A 24,264-nucleotide genomic window follows, 5' to 3' on the forward strand; every position below is an offset into this window, starting at 1 on the left:
GCGCGGTACACGTGAATGCCACAATAGATGTCCAGCGGGCGCGTGTAATGATGGTTAATGGTGCTTTTACTTTTCTTTTTTTTAAAAAAAATTAACATTTGTTTTATTTTTTTTCTCTTTTTTATCATCTTTTTTTTTTTTCTAATCACACTTACAAAAACTCATTAAAAGTCACCTAAAAAATCCACTATTTGATGATGCCCTTAAGCAAATGGTTGACTCTCATCGGACATGAGAATGATAGCAGCAGAACGGCATCGTTTCTTGTTTCCTCTTCGATTCGATCCCCATACGTCGTTCCCACCTCCTCAACTGACAACCTCCGTATCAGATCTCACACTTCACAGTTCACAGTCGATCTTACATTCTTACTCCGATTGCCGATAGTCAAAACTGAGTCAACTCGTCATCTAATTATGCCGCGTCAGCTCATTCTCCTCACTCTCTCCTCTCTTCTACTCTTCTCCCTATTAGCTTCTCCGTCTCTGGCCAAAACCGCCGCCACCGACGATGACGACGAAGACCTCAGCTTCCTCGAATCCGACGACGAGAACGATGGCGCAGCGAAGCACACTCACCAATCGGATCCTCACCACTTCGGAAGCGACGACGAACCTGAGGACGACGATGAAGACTTCGACAATTACGACGATTTTGAGGTTCCGCAGGGATTCGGTCGCGAGGAGGAGGAGGAAGTGGACGACGGCCCCAAGGTCGACGATAAGGACGTCGTTGTCTTGACAGATAGGAACTTCAGCGACTTCGTGGACAGTAACAAGTTCGTGATGGTGGAGTTCTACGCACCCTGGTGCGGCCACTGTAAGGCTCTCGCGCCTGAGTACGCTGCCGCTGCGACTGAACTGAAAATAGAGAATGTGGCGCTTGCTAAGGTCGATGCCACGGAGGAGAGGGAGCTTGCCGAGAACTATGAGGTCGAGGGTTTTCCTACTATTTTCTTCTTTGTTGACGGTGAGCATAAACCCTATAATGGCCAAAGAACAAAGTAAGTCTTTCCCTCACAGTCTCACGCGTTCCTATTTCACTGAAATGAAAATTGAAACAATACAAAAAGAACTTTACTACTTAAGAGAATTAGTTCTTACTTAAGACAAGTGCTGCAGCTGATTAGCCTTATTTAGTGTGCCTGGGGGAAGGGGTGATCTTTTCCTTTAGTTTTTCTTGCTGGGTTGTTTAATTACATATGCCTTGGAGGTTGACAAGAAGTGCCACATGCAGAGATGCAATTGTGACTTGGATCAAGAAGAAGGTTGGGCCTGGAGTATATAATATTACTTCGACTGAGGATGCAGAGCGAATATTAACTGCTGAAAACAGAGTTGTTTTGGGATTCCTTGACTCATTGGTGGTATGTTTTATACTTATTTTTTATGGTGATCCTAATGGTACAAAGTTGTGTCTAAATATGCAGTAAGAGCCAAAGTTTTGCATGTATACTAGTATGGTTTTAATTATATTGACTGAGTCTCTTAAGTTTATATTGGAAAATGCATTGTGGAGACGGGAGAGAACCTGGAGTCTCTTATCTAGAAAATGACCAATATCTTCCAAAGAAGTTTATGTTCATAAGTCTAAAGTCTCAGCATGATAATAGTATTTCTACTGCCATTCAGTGTTCCATCTCTTTGAACCTGAGTTGGTGGACATTTTTATCTTGTCCTTTTTTGCTCTGGTAGATCTTTTTCCTAATATACATAACCCAGCTGGCCACATCTGCCTACTTCCATTACCTTCATTGTGTTTGAATTACTTAGTCATTATAAATGTTTATTGCTTTCAGCATCAGAACTGCTTCAATGTGCTATTTGCTCTTTTATCTCGATCCACACTATCATAGAAACATTTAATAATAGAATCATTAAATGCAAGTCCCTCCATCTGACACTACAATTATATGGGATCCATAATACTTTCCATGATTGAGATGCTGAAAGTATACGTCTTTTTCTGTGCCTCTGGTCCTCTTATGTATGTACCTTTTTCCTACCCTTGTCCCAACAATTACAGGGTCCCTCAAGTGAGGAGTTTGCTGGTGCCTCAAAACTAGAAGATAATTTTAACTTTTTTCAAACAGATGATCCTAATATCGCGAAACTTTTCCACATTGAACCCAGTGCAAAACGCCCCTCTTTGGTCTTGCTTAAAAAGGAAGCAGAGAAAGTGACCCATTATGGTTAGTTTATCTTTTATTTTTTCAATTAGATTCTAAAATTGGATCCTCTCAAATTTAGGAAGTCTTGAAAGTTTTAAAGAAAAGGAGATGACATTTGATTCATTGGGTATTATCTCACATTCACTACAGATGGTATCTTCACAAAGTCTGCTATTGTTGGATTTATTTCTGCTAACAAGCTTCCTTTGGTGACAACATTTACTAGAGAAAGTGCACCTTCAATCTTTGAAAGTCAAATTAAGAAACAGGTAATATGTTTTTCAGGATTTTAGACTAGGTTTTAGTTGTGGTCATCAAGTGTAGAGATATCTTTCTTATGAAGGAATTCAGATGGCATAAGTTGTGTTGCATATTGAACTGACTCACACCATTGTATTCTCAGGTGATGCTATTTACCACATCGAATGATACAGAAAAGTTTTTCCCAGTCTTCCAAGATGCTGCGAGATACTTCAAGGGAAAGGTACTACAACCATCCAAAAGAAGAAAAGGAAAACCCAAAAAAAAAAACAAAAAAAAAAACACACACACAATCTTGCCATCATACCACCTGAATAGAAAATTTATTCTTGATCTAGAAAAGATGTTCTTAAGAGATAAATTGTGTTAATGTTTTTTCTTCCTTCCTCCTATTTTCAGGATATGAAGACACATCACATCATTAGAAAGCCTGTTCCATTTCTTTTCTTTTCCTTCTACTGCATAGGAGTTTGATATAAACATCATAAAGTAGTGCAGCTTAAATCTGGAAAATACTTCTGCATTTAAGATTGTTAGGGAACTCTTGGGAGTTGTTTTTTTTTTTTTCAGTACAGGGCATTGGGTGCTTTAACATTCTGTAATTGAAAATTATGTAATGTTCTTTTTTGCATGTAATTTTAGTTAGCGAAATGATTTGTTCCCCTCCGGACATGGCTTAACCATTGGGTGCCATGAATTGCTTGACCCAGCTAACTTGTTATCAAAGACTAAACCTTAACCATCCAATAAAAAAGTGTCATGTCAGGAGGGGAGATTAGGAGGGGAAAATTTTGGAGGTGTGGGTAGCACTACTCTTTAGTTAGTATGTAAATTAGATTAAAATTTAAAAAGACAATGACTAAGACAAGCTTTCCCATTTGAAAGATGTTGGTTACAAGGCCTGCTTCTAGAATGATGCAAATCCAACAAATGGAAATTGCATGAGTAATTGTTTATTTCTAATCTGGTTTGATCAGTTATGGCCAAATAAAATCCAACCATAAGTCACTTTTTTTTTTTTTTTTTTCATAATGGAACTCAAATTGCTGGTGCTTAGATGTCTATAAGCCCTTGCTTCAGTTATGATTTTTTTTAATGATATTTTTGTAAATTGAAAATTGCTGAAAGCAAAATATGCAATTTCTATTAACTAACATCATTCTTTTGTTTTCCTGACTAAATTCAGCTTATATTTGTGTATATCAAAATTGATGATGAAGATGTTGGAAGGCCTGTAGCAAATTACTTTGGAGTTGAAGGGGATACTGCAAAGGTTACACTTCTCACAAAACTTCATTTCCTATCTTTTGTTGCATGATTGTAAAGGTTTAAAAAGGAGGCAGTAAGTTCATCTCTAATTTCAGTTTCTTTATTCTAGATAATTGGATACTCAGGACTTGAAGATGCTAAGAAATATATCTTTGATGGGGAGATTACAGTCGAGAAGATTAAGGTTAAGTGTCCACTCTCTTGCTCTTGTGTCTTAATCATTTGATCAACATTTGTATTGGTTATTGAACTAAGGTCTCTTGCATTTCATTCCATCAGGAATTTGCTGCTAACTTTGTGGAAGACAAGCTCAAACCTTTCTACAAATCAGATCCCATTCCCGAGACTGTAAGTTATCATGCATTGTGGCTCGTGGTTGGACACTACCTCCAGTTTAGTTCTGCTTATCCATCTCTCCCTTCCATCTTCTTATAAATACAGAACGAAGGGGATGTGAAAATAGTGGTGGGGAATAATTTTGACGAAATAGTTTTGGATGAGTCAAAAGATGTTCTTCTTGAGGTGTGTATGCTCGCTGTATAATTTCTTATATTTGTTTTCCCTTTGTTATAACTCTAATATATACTATGTATTTCCCATAGATCTATGCACCATGGTGTGGCCATTGCCAAGCTTTAGAACCAACATACAACAAGCTTGCCAAGCACTTACGAGGCATTGAGTCTCTTGTCATTGCTAAAATGGATGGATCAACAAATGAACACCCTAAAGCTAAGGTAACTTATAAAGTATTAAGCCATAAATTTGATTGAAAGAAATTTCTAAGGGGGTGTTTGGTAAATAGTTGTTAGCTGATTGGGTTAGTGGGTTTGACTAGTTGATAGCATTAGCTGATTGTAGAAAAATGTTTGGTAAATTAGCTGTTAGCTGATAATTGATTACATGCAAAATAATTTTCTCAAAAAGCTATCGAAAAAGCTACTTTGAGTAACTTTTTGAATTTTAGCATTTTAGAGCAGTAAGTTGTTTACAAAAAGCTAATTAATCAAACACTCATATTGATTGTTTAACCAAGTCAAACAGTTAATAGTGGTCAAATAAGTCAAAATTGGCCGATAAACTAACTATGTTACCAAACCAAGCCTAAATGTTTTGTTATGAAGTTAACAAAAATGATCACATTGTTCTGATGTTTGATACCTTCTTCCTCTTTTTATTTTATTGCGCATTTAATTAGATGAACTTAGAGTGCAAGACAAATTCAACATTCCAGATAACGTGAAATTTGTTTAAATGGTTTTTTGCAGGCTGAGGGATTTCCAACCATCCTTTTCTTCCCAGCCGGAAACAAGTCTTCTGATCCAGTATGTGATATTTTATACCTATCTCGACACCAGGCTTCCTGGTTGCTCGTTTCATCCTCTCTCAATTAACCGAGTTTCTCTTTGATCTTGCAGATTGCTGTCGACTCCGCCAGGACAGTGGTGGCGTTTTACAAGTTTATTAAGAAACACGCTGCTATCCCCTTCAAGCTCCAGAAGCCATCAACCTCTACCTCGACTGAGAAGACCGAAGTCAAAGAAGACGTCAAAAGTTCTTCCGGTAAAGTGAATGATGAATTGTGAGAGCAGACGTGTAACATTAATGTAAGATTCCTCTTTAGTTTTTTTGTAACATTTGGAAGTTTTGACAGCAACATTCTATGGAAGTTGTAACATTAATGTTTTCTGAAAACGGTAAATGAAAGGTCTCTTTCCCTTGCGTCTTCTAATCGACAAATGAGCACCAACAATTTTGTCCTTTTTTCAAAAGGGTAATACCAATCCTGCTCAGTGCTCATTATTGCCCTTACGGAATTATAGATGCAGTGTTTAAGTAAATCTTATTCAATGAATTTCTTTAAATTGACATTGTTTTCTCATAAAATGTAAGGGCAGTTTGGTTCTAAGAATAAAAAATTGTTCAAACATTAAGAAAGGAGAATAGATTTTTGTAAAAGTAGGTTGTTTATTTGGTGTAATAATAGTAATAGTAATCCTTGTTTTTCCATTCATGAGTGTTGGGCGATGAATAAGTAGGGAAAGGAATAATTATTATTTTTACTAAAATAAAATTTACAATTAAAGATTAATAATAATTATAATAAAAATATATAAGTAAAGAATTTTTAATGTATAATTTATTATAATTAAAATTAATAAATGTAATGACTTTGAACTAAAGAAATTTAAGAACAATTTTTTTTTTTTTTTTGTTATGAGTCAGGTTAAGATTTTTATTATTTGGTTCGGTCTAACCCAATTCATATTTTAATTAGTTATTGATAAATGTAATGACTCTAAACTAAAGAAATTGATAATAAATTTTTTTTTTTAATGTTTTGGGTTATGGATTGGATTGAGTCATGATTTGTATTGTTTGGTCCAACTCAAAGCATGCTCATATTTTAATTGGACTAGTCCATTACAGTTTAAATAATAATTAGACAAATTGCGGGTTAACCTGACCATTTGACACCACTCAAATTGAGAGAAAGAGAGAGAATTAAGTGTGAGATAAGAATCTAAAAAATGTATTCCGAGTAAAAAAGTTAAAAGATATTTTCTATCAAAATGAGTTATTTTTCGTTCAACCGCAATTAGTATTTTTCGTTGATAGCCAAACTTTGAAAAATATGAAAAATGACATCACCAGAGTTCCCAAATGGATTCTAAACGAATCATCATCAAAGATGCAACCCAAGCTATGTATGATCAAGGCAATACACCATCTAGTTCTCACATTTTTTGTGCAAATTATACTATGAATCGAGGTCCGCCTAGCATTGTAGACTTTGGTATAAAACGATATTCAGATTATATATTTGCAGTAGGAGTGTCAATGCAAGCCGGCCCGCCCCACTAATTCTACCTAGCAACGAGCTATAAATTTTGCGAGCTAACCCGTGAAGCTTGCATGCCAAACTTCTTTGGCCCTAACTCGTCCCATGCGGGTTGGCAAACTAGCTTATAATTTAAAAAAAAAAATTAAAAGATACTCATACTACATGCCATACTATATTTTAATATATAAATAGAAAAAATCATATAAATTTGAATTTATATGTACTCTAATTTGCTGGACAATGATGTTCTAATTACAATTTATATATATATATATATATATATATATATATATATATATATATATATATATATATATAATATTGTCCAAGTATTAATTTATATTTATATTGGACAATATTATATAATAAGATTTAAAAAGTATGAATATTTTTGAAATATTTAAATATAATAATGAGTTACAATATTTTTTTTTTATTTTTTCAAAAAAATAAACAAATTATTTTTTAAAAATATTACTTGGCCGTGAGGCCCCCTTCCTCGCAAATCAAAAAATTTTAACCCTAACCCACCCCACCGTGGGTAGGTTAGAGTCGGCATGCGGACCTCAACCCACTTTGACACCTCTAATCTGCCGTTAACATATTATGCGTATTTAGTTAGTTGATTATATACATGTAAATAAATTTAAATGTACATAATATGTTGATTGTAATATGTATGTAAGTCACTAATTGCACGAACATAATTTGAATTGAATCCACCATGCGCATGGTGGACCCTATTTCACACTATAACAATTGACGTGTTTGGTTTTTATTTGAATACGAAACCCAATATTGCCAGGGTCCACGGTGCCTCCGTTATTCTTTTAATACAGAAATAATTTGAAATAAATTATTTAAAGTTTAATCGTAAAATCGAATTCAAATTCCAATACTATACTTGAAACTCTTAAATCGTAAAGTTTAAAACGAGGTTTTCATACTTAACTCTCAAGTCATGTTTTCCCAAATCACACCAAACTTCTGTGTGCATGCCCAAAAATCTGCGGACTACAATTCACATACCATGTGAACTCCCTCATACTTTAGAGGGAGTCCCTCCAAAACCTAACCAACCATATACCCATAACAAAAATCAAGCTTCACGTGACATTAAAAATAAAAAATAAAAAATAAGCCAACAAGTTAGGCTTTTTGCCATTTTCCATTGATAAATACCAAAATTGCCTAAAATAAAGTTTGATCCCGATTTCACAACCAAACGCCATATTAGCTTATTATAAAAGTAACCCACACGAGCTTAGCTCACTGATTCAGAAGACAGTATTTGAAAAAAGTGATCAAGATTCCAACTTTGGCGACGACAATATCAAGATTATGTTCAAAGTGAACATATCCCTATCTGCTTACTGATTCAGAAGGCTGTATTTGGGAGAAGTGATTAAGGTCCCGGCCTCGGTAACGACAGTGTCAGGATTATGTCTAAAGTGGACATATTCCTATCTGCTGAGTCATTGAGTCACCGTTATTTATATCATCCCAAATGCTCTGTCTGACTGAGTGCGGGGATTCAAAAAAGAAGCTTATTATAACAGTAAGCGGTAGGTAATACTATCAGATTCTCCTTTCAATCACTGCTGGAATATAGCTTTCGAAGCAAACGCGTTGTACACGTGGATTACTGCCGTCCGTCTTTATTTACTGCCACTCTGCCATTAACTCGTTAAGCCGTCTCACGGAATAGTGGATAGATCCGCTCCGTTTCTTCCTCTTCTCACGCCGTCAATCCACGTTCTCCGCATCTATCCTCCCCCGCCCAGGTTATCTCTTCTTCAGCTTTCTTAACCGCTTTCAATCTTCCAGATTCGCGAATAATCGCCATTTTTTGCTGAGAACAATCTCTGTTTTTCTTCAGATCTGAACTTCTGGAGCTTGATTTCCTACCACTGATCTGTTATTGCTTCGTTTTTTTCAGTCACATTTGCAGAGCTAACTAGCTAAGATGTCGGCGGCAATGGCGGCGCTTCGAACGCTATTCCTTGCGATTCTCTTCGTGGAGCTGTTCTCTACTCAGCATGTTCTCGCTTCACATGCGCCATCGCCGGCGCCGGCACCAGAATCCGGCGCCGATGTAGGTTCCTCTCCGCAGGCTACTCCGCCTTCTCCGGTTGACCGGTCTCCAGCACCTGCACCCGTCGTTAGCTCTCCCCCGTCGCCTCCGCCTGCTTCTCCAGCTCCGTCTCCAGGAAACGCTAACGCTTCGCCGTCGGAGGAGTCTACTCCGTCTCCGTTCCCTGCTCCAGCTCCCGATGCTGATGATGCAAACGATGTTAGCCACGCAAGCGAGTTACAGGCTGGTGAATCTTCCGGCGGTGGAATGAGCGGAGGTAAGAAAGCAGGCATCGCTGTCGGAGTCATCGCCGGCGTGTGCGTCGTAGGGCTCGGCGCGCTGGTTTACAAGAAGCGGCAGCAGAATATTCGCCGATCGCAGTACGGATACGCCGCCCGGAGAGACATCCTGTAACTGCAAGGTTCGTACCATTTTGTGCAATCACTGAAATACATATACATGATGTATACACACAGATCTTTGGACTTTGTTTTGGACTGATTCATTGCTGTCAATTCACTGTATGCAGAAGTTATGATTTGTACTATTCTTTATTCGTCACTAATAATTACGTAGTATTGAATTTAATTTTTCATCCCCAAAATCTCATTTCGTCATTACTCCGTAGTTTAGCCATGGAACCAATAATTAGCTACTTGATTTGTTCTAATCAAATGAGTTTCTCGCAATTACTACCATTTAAAAAAAAAAGTTATTGAATTGTAGGATTTATGACATGAGTATGTTTTATTATACCATATATTGTGAAAATTAGAGCTAACAATCTTTGGTACATCGTCTCAAAATGTATTGATATCGTTAATATTATAAATATTGTTTCATTTTTTGAGCACATAAATATTCTCTCTTTTTGTTTCTGGAAACATTCAAGAAACTCGTGATAGGAAGACCACATACGCCCTCACTATCTACATTTGAGTGCTTAATTACTGCATCTAACTAGAGAAGAATCCTAATATTGTTCCGCAAATGATCTATCATGAGGTAACCTCATTACCAAAATGTCATTAGTTTGCAAGTTATACTCTCTCCCTTTTTGTAAGTACTATCAAAATGAGGCAATGGTGCTTGCCAAAGCCCATGATTTGGCAAACTCATCATTAGGGGTGTTTGGTAGGATGAAATTGTAATTCCATTCCTACTAAACTCTCTGGAATTGTAATTCCATGATTTGATTTAAGGGAATTGCAATTCATAAGGTCTACTCTAAGAATTGCAATTTCACACTTTATGGAATTGTAATTACATTATAAATGTCTATTTTACTTTTCTTATTATTATTATTATTATAAAGGGCATTTTAGTCTTTATTTCATTCTTTCCTTTCAATTGTCAATCATTATATTCATGCATACCAAACAATGTAATTAAAATTTTCATTTTATTCGTTTCTCACCGAATTACAATTCTTTTCTACCCTAATTCCCTCCTCCCAACCAAACGTCATGTAAGGCTCACCACTTTGGAGTTTGGATCAACGCCCCCCCCCCCCCCCCCCCCACCTTCCAATAGTGCAAGGCGGACTAGGCCTATGTTTGATTGCTCTACTCTCAAAAGTACAATGTGCAATTTTGTTAAACATTTTTTTTAATCAAAACCACTATTTTTTCCCTATTTTTAAAGGTTCAATTTAGCAATTAATCAAACCTATAAATTACATTGGTTAACATGTTTAATGTTTGCCACTTAATTTTGTAGCCTTATGAGATTAGTAAACACTATACTCTTATGTATGCCTGGAAACAACAGAAGCTTCATATTTCTCAAATAACAAAAGATGAAATATATAGTTGCAGTACACGGTTTAACAAGTTCGTTTAGAATTATAGTCTTATATATTTTTCACTACGCTTTTATATTTATTTTGTTAATAGCATTTTTGTACGCACTATGCGCAAAAGTTCATGCTCAATATTAAAATATTAATAAATAAAAATAATTACAAATTTTAGTTTAAATTAGAATTTACAATTCCTAAAGGTAGTAAATTCTAATCATCGTATTTAAAAATTATAGAGAAATAAATAAATAAATAAGAATTTAGGTTTTGTTTAATAATAATGTAAATAATTTTGATAAATTTTATACTAGCAATTTTAGTGTGGACCATGGTCCACAACAGTAGACACTATAGTGTATCTAAACTGACACTGTCTCACGTATTATTTTTATTATATTATCAAATGATACTGTAATTGAATTGAAATGAAACTGTAGTTGTGTTGAAATGAAACTGCAATGTATACAAAATGAAACTGGATAACAATTTCACATATTTGAGTGTATATTGTCCAGCGAAACTGTAGTTATATCAAAATGAATCCGCAATGCATATTTGATGTCTGGACCACAATGCATTATGGACCGCGACCTACAGCATAATTTGCCATTTTATACTATGTTTTTACAATATATACATAAATAAATAAAATATCTATAATACATTAATACTAAGCTACTACTAACATGTATTGGTATATATACACAAATAATATATGTATTAACGTCATTTAAACAGATTATTTTTACGGAAGACTAAAAATGACCCTGCCACAATAATGCTAGGACCAATGGGTGGATATTCTAAAAAAAATAACTAAAAATGGAATAACATCTATAAATCTATGACAAAAATGAGATTAACTCATTGCTAAATAAATTTCTTTATTATTAGTATCAAAAGATTGAAATACCTTCATATTTAACGTCATCTAAACAAATTTTATGACGGAGAATAGAAAATGGTCATACAACAATAATATTATACCAATAGGGGATGCTATGGAAAAAAAAAAAAAAAAAAAAAAAAAAAAACTTAAAGTGAAATGACAAATAAATCTAATTTATAGAATAAAAGTGAATTAAAAATAATCTTAAAAATTAAATTTTATATTCTTTATTAGATTATTATAGGCATATAAGAATGCAAATATGCAATCGAATCACTTCTTCCACTATTCTTGAATTTGGATTTCCAATAGCGTGAGAATTGAGAATTCCTTGGTGAATGGTGACGGCTCATTCATGCTCAAGTGTTCATAAGAGAAAAATATAATTATTTATTATATTTATTCAAAATATTAGATAATATATTTTTAGAATGTATCAAAATAAAAGAAAGGGTTTTTTTTCTTGAGACGGAAACACACACAAAAAAAAAAAGTACTCCGTATTTAGTAAATAAGAGTACAAAGACTAGCATGTTCATATGCAAAAATAATATAACAAAACTAATGAATTATAAGGGCGTGTTTGGCTCAATAAATTAAGATCGATTACCTTAGGTAATTGAAATATTGGAACGTAAGATTACCTTATGTTTTCTTTTTTGTGTGTGAATATAATATTAACTTGTTTGGTTAAAATTTATTAATTGTTAACTGAATCAAAATATTTTGGTTAAAAAATGGTTAACAACCAATTTTTCATTGAATTATTTGCATATTTTTCGAGTAATCTTATTACCTAAGGTAATTGTACATTTTGTGAACCAATGCTACCTAAGGACAATTTGGTCTCACGAGGTTGGATATTCAGATATTTCTTATCATTGGATGTGAAATTGAAAATACTAAAGACGGTCTACGAAATTCATTTTGTAAAATTTTGATGAATTCAAATTTGAAGGAATAAATGCTCCCATCAACCAAATAAATAAGTTGTTTTCCACAAATTTTAAGAATCGATGAAGTAATTAAACAGCCCATAATTAATTACTGTCATACCAAATTGGTCTCTTAATTGACAAAGTTTACAAACGCCGTCTTCAAATTGGTCTGCCCACTTCAAAATTCAAATTGGTATCTTGTAACCCGAGCTTAGATCAATGGTTCAGTATGACTCTGTTTGGCAGAGTCTATTAAGGAGCTTATAATTTATTTTAACCTACTAATAAGCTATAAATTTTATTTGATAGTGTTTCCAAAATAAGCTCATAACATAGCTTAAAATAAGAGTTTATTTTGAAACGCTTCCTTAGATAGCGCTCCAAAATAAGTTAGTAGCTTCCTAACTTTTTTTGCATCTTTGTCCTTATTATTTTTAAGAAATGACATTCTTTACCCTTCCAATTAAAATAATTTTCTCTTCTCCTTTATACGTAACTTTCACCGCAATTATTATTATTATTATTATTATTATTATTATTATTATTATTATTATTATTATTATTATTATGATATGAAGTAGATTCGCAACAATATTGCTACTTCATTATGGTATGCTAGATCATGATTATGTTAATAATTTTATTTCAAAAAGTTTTTTTTTTAAAAGACAAGATATTAAATTTTAATATGTAAACAAACTAATTTAAATTTTATGAAGATGTTCTTTTTTGTTTTTTTACATTTATTAGCTTATCAAAAAGCTAATTTTATCAAACATTTTAAAGCATAACAGCTCTTCAGTTTTTATCTCATACCTTATAACTTTTCAGCTTTCAACTAGGTTTGCCAAACATAGCCTAGATAGTATTTGAGAGAAGAAATTAGTCTCTTATTTTTTATTTTTTTTTACTTATTCGTTTTAATTCAAAATTTGAAATTGACAACAAAAAAATCAGGAAAAAAAAGTGGTGCTGAGTTAGATGTAGGCATTCAAATTGCCTTCCATATATAGCAAATGTTACTCTTGATCCGAATGAATGAATGATATTACTCTTGCTCCAAATGGACAACATTTTCATCTCGAAATTAACACCTCTTCTAAAAAAAAAAAAAGTGACGATAATTTTAACTTAAAAAAAAAAAATCAACGTTTTTATTTTTACCGAACTATATCATAAATCTTATAAATTCGCTCTCAAACCTATAAAAAAAATCAAGTCAAACTATACACTTCTAAGTATAATGAGCCCAAATTCAAACCATCAACGTATGTGATTGTCCACTAAACTATTATTATTTGGACAACTTTTGTTTTAAGTATCAATATTACTGGTCATCTTAAAATAATAGGGGTATTTGGTAAAAAACATATGTCCTTTTTTGGGGAAGATTTGTCCAACTTTGAATATTTGATTTAGTCAAATCGGTAACATTAATACTTGATAAATAACCAATTAATATATAGAATTGACGAAAAATTTTTATTTTCCTATATATCAAGAACAAAAGTGTTATTTTTAGTATTTTTTTTCTTCATCTCCCAAAAAGGTTGAATTTTCAACGGACTCTCACATCCCAACTTGACAGAGTATTTGAGATGATGTAAATTACGGTGATTCAATGGCTCAGTAAAAATGACTAAATACTAATGCGTACAAGGAATCTGGTCAGTCTAGGTGATAGAGGGAAAATTGTATAAAGTACAAGGACCAAAGTAAGCATTCAGCCAAAATGAATTTTCTAATGTTTGCACATTTTAGCCAAAGGGAAAACAGATCCAATTGGCCGCTGCTTTGATTATTATTATTATTAAAAAAAAAAAAAAGAATAAAAATAGCATAGCGCAGTTGCGCTAAATACTTGCCGTTTCATTCTTTTTCTTTCCCTATCAGTTTCCTGTTGGAAAGTACCGAACCCCAAGGCCGCAATCTCACTCTCTCTAAAATTCTCTCTCATAATATTGATTCGGTTAAATGCTCGCCGGGAATCGTCTCCGGCATGTTTTCCGGTTACGTACCTCGTGAATTGGATCTAATCGCTATTCTTTCTCCGGTGGAAACGCATCCTCCGCTTCGTCTTCGCCTCCCACGCATCTGACCGGGCAGAGCAGTGTCAGATTCCCACCTGCGATCTGGATACCCCTTCAACTCCGGTTTGGATCCCAACCTTTCTCTATTTCTCTTCCTGAATACCTAGAAATTTCATCCGTATATCACTTTTCTTGTTCGGCAGAGAATTTATGTATTTTCGTATTTAATTTCAGCCAATGATCATTTGAGGCTATTTGGATTAGTTGATAGAGAAATCCAGCTTGGGAGTGAGGGTTCGATAAATCTGTTGTCAGTTTGAGGCCTTATTAGGAACTGTTGAATGTAGTTTGATTTTATATTGATCAGAGGTTCGCTAATTTTGCTGGAGTTGGAATAGAGGAGTTTTTGTCCCTCGACCAAATCGTAATAATTTTTTCTGAGAAAATGGGTAGGGGTTTGCTGTTGGATTGGAAATAGTTAAACTTAAAAGGGCTGCCATTTTGGCTGTCTTAGGCTCTTAGCCGGAGAAAGTTTGACAGCATGGGTTTTGAAGCCCATGAAACTAAGAAATTGAATATCTCTTGTTCCAATAGGATTAATAAGTCCTCACCTGATTGTGCTCATCTGGAGGACAATGAACAGGGTTTGGAAATGAGGTCTGGTGGAGAGGAAGATGGTTGCTATAAGTTAGGATCAAATGATTCTCTCCTTACCGGTCTACATAATGATGTTGCGTTGACATGTCTAGCTCGGACTTGTAGATCAGATTATGCTTCCCTGTCGTGCTTAAATTCAAGGTTCAACTTGTTAGTTAAAAGTGGGTATTTATACGAGTTGCGAAGACATTTGGGAATTATTGAGCATTGGGTTTATATGGTAGCTGACCCCCGGGGTTGGGAAGCTTTTGACCCCTTTAGAAATAAATGGTTCCGATTGCCTAAAATACCATGTGATGACTGTTTTAACTATGCTGATAAGGAGTCGTTAGCTGTGGGAAGTGAGTTGCTTGTTTTTGGTCGCGAATTGTTTGATTTTGCTATATGGAAGTACAGTTTAGTTGGGCATAATTGGGCCAAGTGTGATGTTATGAACCATCCTCGTTGTTTGTTTGCATCTGGTAGTCTTGGATCGATTGCCATTGTTGCTGGGGGAAGCGACAAGAATGGGAATGTACTAAAGTCTGCTGAGCTTTATGATTCTTCAACTGGTAGATGGGAGATATTACCCAACATGCACTCCCCACGTCGGTTGTGTTCTGGTTTCTTCATGCATGGAAAATTCTATGTGATTGGTGGGATGACCAGTGTCACTGACTCATTAACTTGTGGGGAGGAGTTTGATCTAAAGACAAGGAAGTGGAGAAAAATAGAGGGCATGTATCCAAATGTTAATAGAGCTGCCCAGGCACCTCCACTTGTAGCAGTTGTTAGGGACCAACTGTTTGCAGTTGAGTATCTAACCAACATGGTAAAGAAATATGACATGGAAAAGAACTCGTGGGACGTGTTGGGAAGACTTCCTGTGAGAGCTGATTCTTCAAATGGTTGGGGTCTTGCATTCAGATCATGTGGAGAAAGACTTCTCATTGTGGGAGGTCAAAGGGGTCCAGAAGGTGAAGCTATTGTTTTGAGTGCTTGGTCTCCTGGATCAACTATGAAGGATGGAACCTTGGACTGGCAGGTCATTGGGGTAAAGGAGCACTCTGGGGTCTTTGTTTACAACTGTGCCGTTATGGGTTGTTAAAGAATGGTGAGGTCTCTGCATCTGACCTTGCTTTTAGGTACTATTCCACACATTGATTTACAATATTTGTTGTAACCTGAGTTAACCTCTATCCCTTTCAAGTGTTGAGTTTTTCTTTTCATTTTTTTTTTTTTTTTTTTTACTTCTTTTTCCTTTCGTAATATATGTTCACCATTCCTTGTTATGCTCTGATAATTGACTGGCTTTCAAGTTTTCAAGCTGTTTATGTGTTACCTGATTCACTCTCATCCACAGAACACCCAAATAATACTAACGCCTATTGTTATCATCTGAATTTACTTTATAGGTGCTTCCTTGAATAATGCACTTCATATAATATTCTTCCCCCCATCCTCTTTCTGCATCCCTGCAATGGTTTCTCCACTAACCTGTTAGTTATTCTCATCCTTGTAGACATATGCTTTCTATGTGCTCCTCATTTACATTGAGTTCCACCACCATTGTACCAAAATCCTGATTTTTTTTCCCTGTATCTAATTTTACTGAGTTTGTGGCACTGTTGGGAATCCCTAAATTGAGAAATTGTGTTGAGGAGGGCAGCAAAAAGTTGGTCTTTTTATGAGGGGTGCAATCTAAATGTGGAACAAATACAGGGGCATGGATGAACAAAAATGGTGGACAGTGTAATTTCCAAAAATTGTAATGTGTTTGTGTTCTCCCCATTTCTGTTTGCGTGTAAGGAACAGGCTTTTGGCTATGCCAAGAGAAATGGTATTTTCAGAAATGTGAGTGCATGTGAATGACTGATATTTCAATCCCCACTATTACAACTATACCAGAAAGCACATATGCCTTATATGGCAAATCTTAGCCTTCTGACCATGTCTCTCTCCATCTCACCCTTACCCATTTTGAAAAAAAAAAAAAAAAAAAAAAAAAAAAAGGAGCCTATCTTGTTGGTGGGGTGTGTTTTGCTGGGCAGCTTTTATTTTATTTTATTTAAAAAAAAAAAAAGGGTTGCAGCAATTTGAGGGGGTTTAATTAGTGCTAATCCTTTGATTAGTGGGAGAATCTTGTATGCACGGTTTTACAGGCTTTAGGTCTCTTGTCTTTTCCCCGTGTCCATGTCGGGTAATTTAGTGGTTGAGTGCTTAATCAGCATTGTTAATGGGGCACACCATCATGGAAAATGTTAGCTTTCACAAAATAAAAGATGCTGCTGCTCTTAATAATGCCTCATAGATTGAACTCTCCTACTCATAATTTCTCTTGGGTATGCCCTAATAAAGTCACCTCCCTTAACAAACAATATGGGGTCCAAGTGTCCAACCTATTATGAAATTGTCAAATTTATCTTCATACACAACTATAATTGTATCCTGTGTTTTAATTCCAAGTTTCAGTGCGGTCAATACGGCCGCACCATTAGGTATGTGAACACGCACCAATAGTGTTAGGAAATGCACAACAACAAAAAGCACCAATGCACCAAAAAACACATCATTAGGTACACATCACCACAAAACGTATCATTAGGTATGTATAAACGCACTACACAGTGTTCAAAAACGCACAATTAGGTATAGGAAGGTATGGTGCACCGATCGCACGTTAAGACATGACCGTATTTGAGTTTATATATATATATATTTTATAAAACGTCTGGATCAAACTTTGCTTTTTAAAGTACAAGTATCTTTTGAGAGTGGGTGGTCAAAAACAATTTGCTTATGACTTATGAGAGTACAAATAGCTTTTTACTTAGATTAAGGCACCGCATAAAAACTTTACTAATTAGTACCACGTACTTCTTTAGTCTCAATTTAATTGTCATATTTTTTATTTATTAATCAAATTAACCCTTTAATCTTTGTTTTTTTTTTATTGATTTTAAATTTGTTTTTTTTAAATGTTTAATACTTAATAATGTTTAATTTCTAAATATATAAATTTTATATCCTTATACTAAATTGAATATTATAAAAATTAAATTGAAAATAAATTTAATCAAATTTCATTAACCAAATCAGAAATATAAAATAAAATGGGGCTATAGGAGTATATTTAGATTACAAGATTCTCTTAAATCACAAGAAAGATATTTTTTCCCCATAAGTTTGTGGTGGCAAATTATGCTGTGGAATCGTGTGCACCATGCAAGGTGGGCACGGTTCTATGTTCATAACTTCTAAACTATATATTCATAATTATAAAGCTATATATTCATAATTTTTGAACTCCATATTCATAATTATTGAACTTTATATTCACAATTACAGAACAATATGTTCATAATTATAAAGCTATATATTCATAATTTTTGAACTTCATATTCACAATTATTGTTTCTATATTCATAATTATAGAACTATATGTTCATAATTTTTAAACTATATATATTCATAATTATGAACAGTTTTAAATAAAATCATATACACCTTGCAAGATGGACACAGTTCCACAGCATAATTTGCCGTTTGTGGTATTGTGGGCTTTTGGGATGATGGTTTTGATGGTGCAATTGTGTGTAACACCAGACAGGGCTTTCGCAGTGTGGCCCAATCCACAGTGTGAACTAGGTAGTATTTCGTATGTTGGTCCCAATTGACAATCGTTATACCCTACACCACGGCGCACATAGCACTGTGCGCCGCGCGCCTCCCAAAACAACGTCGTTTTGGAGTCGTTTTGGGAGGTGTGGTAGGAAGTTGCTGAAATTATGTGTATTTGTTCACAAAGTTATGTGTATTTGTTCATACAGTTATGTGTATTGGTTCATACAGTTATGTACATTTTTTATACAATTATGTACATTCTTTTTATACAATTATGTACATTCGAATCAGAAAATTTGTGTGTATTATGTTAAGAGTTGATGTGTATTATGTTAAAAGTTTATGTTTATTATGTATTATATGTTAGATTATGTGTATTATCTTTTAAAAAAAGTATGTATATTTTGTTATATAATTATGTACATTCATGTATACAATTATGTGTATTCTAGTATAACATTATGTACATTCTTGAACAGCGAATTTTTTTTTAAAGGAAAAACTACTGCCATTCACTGGGGCGGGAAATTTCAAAAAAAAATAAAAAATTAAAACGACGTCGTTTTGCATCTGGGCGCATAGTGCAACGCGCGCCGTGGTGTAGGATATAAATTGCCCCCAATTGACAATCATTATTTCGTGGACCATGGTCCCCACATTTGTGTGAACTATAAATAAAAAGTACATTTTAATAAATTTTTACTATGTATACTTTCAAATTCTACTCTCTTACTTATACTCCTTTGGCAAACAATGATTGATTATTTTATCATGTGGGTCCACACAAAAATGTCTACATCAAGAACATGTGAGAGGGAGTACAACTGTACAAGTTGGGAATATAAAATGGAGTACACCAAGTATTTTCCTTTTTAATATACTAAAAGTACATTATTTGAAAGTACATAATTTTTTATATATTATTAAATAATGTATATTCATTACACAACTAATGTACTTTTAGTATATTAAAAATGTATACTGCATTTATAGTCCACACAGCTACGTGGACTATGGTCCACACAATAATTTATCCCCACCGTAGTTTCTTATATGGAAGTGTAATTGTGTAAACCAAGTGCCGTATGGTACTAATGTACTATAGATTAACTGTCTATGTAGGGATAGGATAAACAATTCTCAAATTCTATGGTGCAAACGGCTCGGTTTGATTTTGAATATAGTGGTGCAAATAGTTTTTGTGTGTTTAGTTCATTTTTTAAAATTGAGTAAAAAAATATAAATCATGAGTGTATTTATATATTTTTTTAAAAAAGTGTTATTTATTAAATAAAAAATTTGAGTGTCATTCATGCTATAAAATGAGTGTTGTTTATTGAGAAAAAATGATGCAAATCTCTAGTTTCTGGTTTCCTGCTTGAAATTAGAGCTCTGACTCTGGTTTCCGGCTTCGAAAACCAGAGATCTGATTTTGAAAGTCGAAAATCAAAGCAATGATCATCGAAAATTAATTTCTGACCGTGGGCAAGAAGGTGAAGAAGTTACGGTTTCTCTTTGGAAGCAAGAAGATGAATAAGACAAGCTATGAAAGATGAAGAAGCAGCATAAGAGGGGAAATGTGAATCTTGAACAATGACTTCCCCTTTAAAAAAAAAAAAGAAGTTATTTTTCATAAAGTTGGCTTTGTTTTTCCTTTGACCATAAATCAATTTCTATTGACTCTCATTTTTCTTCATTGTCAAAACTGAAAATTTGAAAAATGATTTTTAAAAATTATTTTCCATGTTTTCAAACACACCATATCTAGGATTCTATGTTTGATTTATTTCTTATATTTTCCCCTATATTAAGATGAAATATTAACAAGAAGATTACATAAAACGTGACAATGCTACTTTAATACAACTGTTTGCCATTTGGTGGGGATATCAAAAGTATAGAGGGTGGGTTTCATAAAGTTTAATTTGTTGCTATCCAACATGTGCACGTGTTTGCCTCATAATTATCAATATTGTTGTTTGTTGAGTAATGTTCTACGAACTTGAAATGAAACCCTTATAAAATAAGGGAATGAACTTTTCAATTAATGGAGTATTCCAAAATTATAGTAATGTTTTAAAAATTAATCAACCAAACCGTCCTTATGCACAGTTAGCAAATGTCTAGCCTCTGTGTTCAGCTATCATTCTTTCAAAATTTCACCTCTATAACCAGTTGAGCTATCCATGCGGGCCATGATAGATTATTCATAAATCTACAATAGCCTTGTTTGGCATTTAATGGTTAATAGTTAGTTGATTGTATTAACAATTTTGACAAGTATATTGTATTAGCGGTTTGTACAAAGAGGTTTAGTAAAATTAACTATTTATGATTAGTAGTTAATAGACACATGTTTGTTTTATAAAAAATAATTTATTAGTTAGTAATCATAAAAATTAAATGCATTAAGTAATGTAGATATTTAAACAAATAAATAAAAATAACTGTTAATTATATAATAATTTATCTAATTATATTTTAAATAATATTTATTGTTAATATTTATAAATTTATTAATATAATATAATTATTATTAAAAAAAAAAAAAGTAAAGAAGAAGTAACACGCACATCACCCAATTCTAAGAAAATGAAACGTGACGATGCATCCTCTCAAAATGCTCTGTCGGGTCGGGATGTGGGGGACCCTTAGGATTGAGGTTCAGCCTTTTTGGAATAATGAAACGTGACGATGCTCCCCTATAAAATGGGAGCCTCGTGCTTACTTTTGAAGCTGAGCAGATTCCGCACAACATTATCTTCACCCACATTTGGGAGTTAGATAACTCTCCCCTTTGGGAGAGATACTGCATTTGAGGGCATTTTGGGAACAAAATATTGTTTTGACAAAATGATGAATATGAACATTACATATTGTAACGTTTCTAAAGTTATTTTTCTCCAAAATGCCATTCGAATAAGTTGTTAACTAGACAATAATTAACGTTTTGACCAGGCTATATAACTGAAACAGTTAAATTCGTTAAAATCTTGTCAGAATGTCATTTACCAAATAATACAAATGACTAAACAGATCGTAGTGCCAATTTTGTAATCGAATTCATAAATTCACTATCTTTAATTGTTACGAGGATCTCACTTAAACATGTTTTTATTGGTTGTTACTTAATGCTTCCTTCCATTTACACTAATCTTGACACTTAAAAATAAAAGTGTCAATACAGGCCAACTCAGAAAAATAAAACCCATAATAATACGAGTTAGGATTGATTTCTGAGTCTCAACCCACTATAACATCTTTATTTGGAAATAGCAATTTTGTCCACATAATTAAGAAATGGTGTTTGAGTTTATTCCCACGACTTTCTTAGTCAAAACCAATATTTATATTTTGGTGCTTCAATTAATTGTTTACTTGAAGTTGGTGTGTTATTCACCATTTTTAATTTCATATCCAACAGAATATGTATAAAACTATGCACGTACCCACACACGTGTCACGTGTGCACCCCTGGCCCCGGCCCCCACATATATAAGGGTTAAATAATATAGTAAAATTAATATTAATAGGCAAACTTAATTGAAAATTAAATAAACATTTCAAATGTTGCTGCGCCAATGTCAACTTTTATTATAAACGATAAAATAATTAGCAATGGAGGCGTAATGGTACCCGGGTTGGACTTTCATTTGGAAGGTTGTGAGTTTGAACTTTAGTGGAGGTGTTATTGGTTCTTTGTGTTTTAGTAGGTTGAGAAAGTATATGAACAGATACTACAATGTAATAGAGCCAGTAACATTCAAAAAAATTAGCAATTATTTATAATAAATATTATTGATAGTGGGAAGAAAATTAATAATCTCTTTTGCATTGAAAATGTTTACTAAAATTTTCAACCGTATGATGCTAATTTTCCTTTATAATTTTACATTTTAATGTTCACATCTAGAATCTGTTTGGTACAACTTATTTATGAGCTTATAACTTATTTTAAGTTATAAATAAGCTATACTTATATGCTTGGTAAAACATAAAAGGGCTTAAAATAATAGCTTATTTTCAAACGCTCCTCCAAGTAGCGTTTCAAAATAAGTTATAGACTATGTTTGGCAAACTTAGTTGAAAGCTGAAAAGCTATAAACTATGAACTGGAAAATGAAGAGCTGTTATGCTTGAAAATGTTTGGTAAAATTAACTGTTTGATAAGCTAATAAATATAAAAAGACTAAAAATGAAATCTTCATAAAATTTAAATTAGTTTGTTTACATATTAAAATTTAACATTTTGAAATAAAGCTATTAACATAATCACGATCTAGCATCACATAACATCTTCATCCTATTCATCATATATATTAAATAATCAATCTTAACAAAATAATAATAATAATAATAATAATAATAATAATAATAATAATAATAATAATAATAATAATAATAATAATAATAATAATAATAATAATAATACATGATAAAGGATTTGTCATCTCTTTAAAAATGTAATAATAATAATAATAATAATAATAATAATAATAATAATAATAATAAAGGATTTGTAGTGAAAGTTGGGAGAAGTAAATGGTTTTTAATTGGGAGGGTAAATGATGTTATTTCATTAAAATAATAAAGATAAAAAGGAAAAAAAAAAAAGTTAGGAAGCTACTAGCTTATTTTGAAACGCTAAGTTTGAAATGCTACCTATAAGCTTTTATCAGCTATAAGCTCCTAAATAAGCTCTGTCAAACAGAGCCATATAGACTTTTTATCCTTATTAATTTACAAAAATGACACTATTTATCCTTCTTAAATCAAAACCTAATATCTAAATTTTTACTAAACACTCTTCTCCTCTCAGTTCTAGGGGCCATACGTGTATTTTTCCTAAACACTTTTTCCTCTCAGTTCTTTATCGTACGTGTTCATCCTTCCATTGTAATCATCCAAGGTAATCAAGCTCTTTTATTATTATTATTATTATTATTATTATTATTATTATTTAATCATATATATATATATATATATATATATATATATATATATATATATATATATACCACAATATAGAATTAGGTTCAAATGCAAATGGTGTGCCCATGTGCAGAGCGTACGGTGAGATGAGAGCCATTGATATTACCTAAATCAACGTTCAGGATTAATAATGATTAAAAAACGCCGTGACAAATTGGTCTTTTTGTATCTAGGTCAATTTTAAGGTGTGTGAATTTTCTTCTTAGGGTGTGATTTTCCTTCTTAAGGTGCTTGGTTTTTGTGCTTAAGGTGCATGATTTTTGTGTTGCGTGCTTAAAGTGCGTCAGTTGTTAAAAACATAAGTGCGTCGGTCTAAAGCTTTAGGTGCGTTGTTTTCCTTCTTAAGGTGTGTGGTTTTTCTTATTAAGGTGCATAATTTTTGTGTTGTGTGCTTAAGGTGTGCTTGTTGTTGAAAACTTAAGTCCGTCGGTCTACAGCTTTAGGTGCATGGTTTTCCTTCTTAAGGTGCGTGGTTTGTGTGCTTTAGGTGCGTCGGTCTAAAGCTTTAGGTGCGTCGGTCTAAAGCTTTAGGTGTGTGGTTTTCCTTATTAATTAAGGTGCATTGTTTTCCTTCTTAAGGTGCTTCGTTTTCCTTCTTAAGGTACATTGTTTTTTCCTTCTTAAGGTGCGTTATTTTTACAGTTTTCTTTTTCATTTAATAGCACAGTTGTGTTTTTTCAGTTTTGGTTCCCAAGTTCAAAATGATCTAATTCAAAAGAAAAAAAATATAATATC

The 24,264-nt window shown here is 33.3% G+C and overlaps 3 protein-coding genes and 1 long non-coding RNA gene across 7 annotated transcripts; 3 read left to right on the forward strand and 1 right to left on the reverse strand.

Moving 5' to 3' along the window:
* Nucleotides 1-253: 253 nt before the first annotated feature.
* On the forward strand, nt 254-5,432 carry LOC109193186 (protein disulfide isomerase-like 1-4). The gene is made up of 12 exons (XM_019344033.1): nt 254-1,003; nt 1,237-1,366; nt 2,026-2,191; nt 2,321-2,439; nt 2,574-2,654; nt 3,618-3,704; nt 3,810-3,884; nt 3,980-4,048; nt 4,142-4,222; nt 4,303-4,437; nt 4,969-5,025; nt 5,119-5,432. Exons 1-12 carry the CDS (start codon nt 417-419, stop codon nt 5,284-5,286), a joined length of 1,755 nt encoding a protein of 584 aa, XP_019199578.1. The 5' UTR covers nt 254-416; the 3' UTR covers nt 5,287-5,432.
* A 2,753-nt stretch (nt 5,433-8,185) lies between these two features.
* Nucleotides 8,186-9,319, forward strand: LOC109192755 (vegetative cell wall protein gp1-like). The gene is made up of 2 exons (XM_019343457.1): nt 8,186-8,329; nt 8,485-9,319. The coding sequence occupies exon 2, from the start codon at nt 8,512-8,514 to the stop codon at nt 9,031-9,033; it is 522 nt and encodes a 173-aa protein (XP_019199002.1). The 5' UTR covers nt 8,186-8,329; nt 8,485-8,511; the 3' UTR covers nt 9,034-9,319.
* Nucleotides 9,320-14,117: 4,798 nt separating this feature from the next.
* LOC109193157 (F-box/kelch-repeat protein At5g60570) lies at nt 14,118-16,821 on the forward strand. Of its 4 annotated transcripts, none has more exons than XM_019343999.1 (3): nt 14,118-14,400; nt 14,512-16,058; nt 16,530-16,821. In XM_019343999.1, the coding sequence occupies exon 2, from the start codon at nt 14,819-14,821 to the stop codon at nt 16,019-16,021; it is 1,203 nt and encodes a 400-aa protein (XP_019199544.1). In that variant the 5' UTR covers nt 14,118-14,400; nt 14,512-14,818; the 3' UTR covers nt 16,022-16,058; nt 16,530-16,821. The 4 variants fall into 4 exon arrangements, with proteins under 4 accessions (XP_019199544.1, XP_019199547.1, XP_019199545.1 ...); XM_019344002.1 differs by having other exon boundaries at nt 16,562-16,819; XM_019344000.1 differs by lacking the exon at nt 16,530-16,821 and adding an exon at nt 16,329-16,411.
* LOC109193158 lies at nt 16,143-16,494 on the reverse strand. The gene is made up of 2 exons (XR_002056212.1): nt 16,411-16,494; nt 16,143-16,374 (listed from the first exon to the last, which is right to left on the reverse strand). It is a non-coding gene; the product is annotated as an uncharacterized LOC109193158 (long non-coding RNA).
* Nucleotides 16,822-24,264: the final 7,443 nt, after the last annotated feature.

This window comes from Ipomoea nil, unplaced genomic scaffold (assembly GCF_001879475.1).
Source record: "Ipomoea nil cultivar Tokyo-kokei standard unplaced genomic scaffold, Asagao_1.1 scaffold1834, whole genome shotgun sequence".
In the NCBI taxonomy this organism is placed as follows: domain Eukaryota; kingdom Viridiplantae; phylum Streptophyta; class Magnoliopsida; order Solanales; family Convolvulaceae; genus Ipomoea; species Ipomoea nil.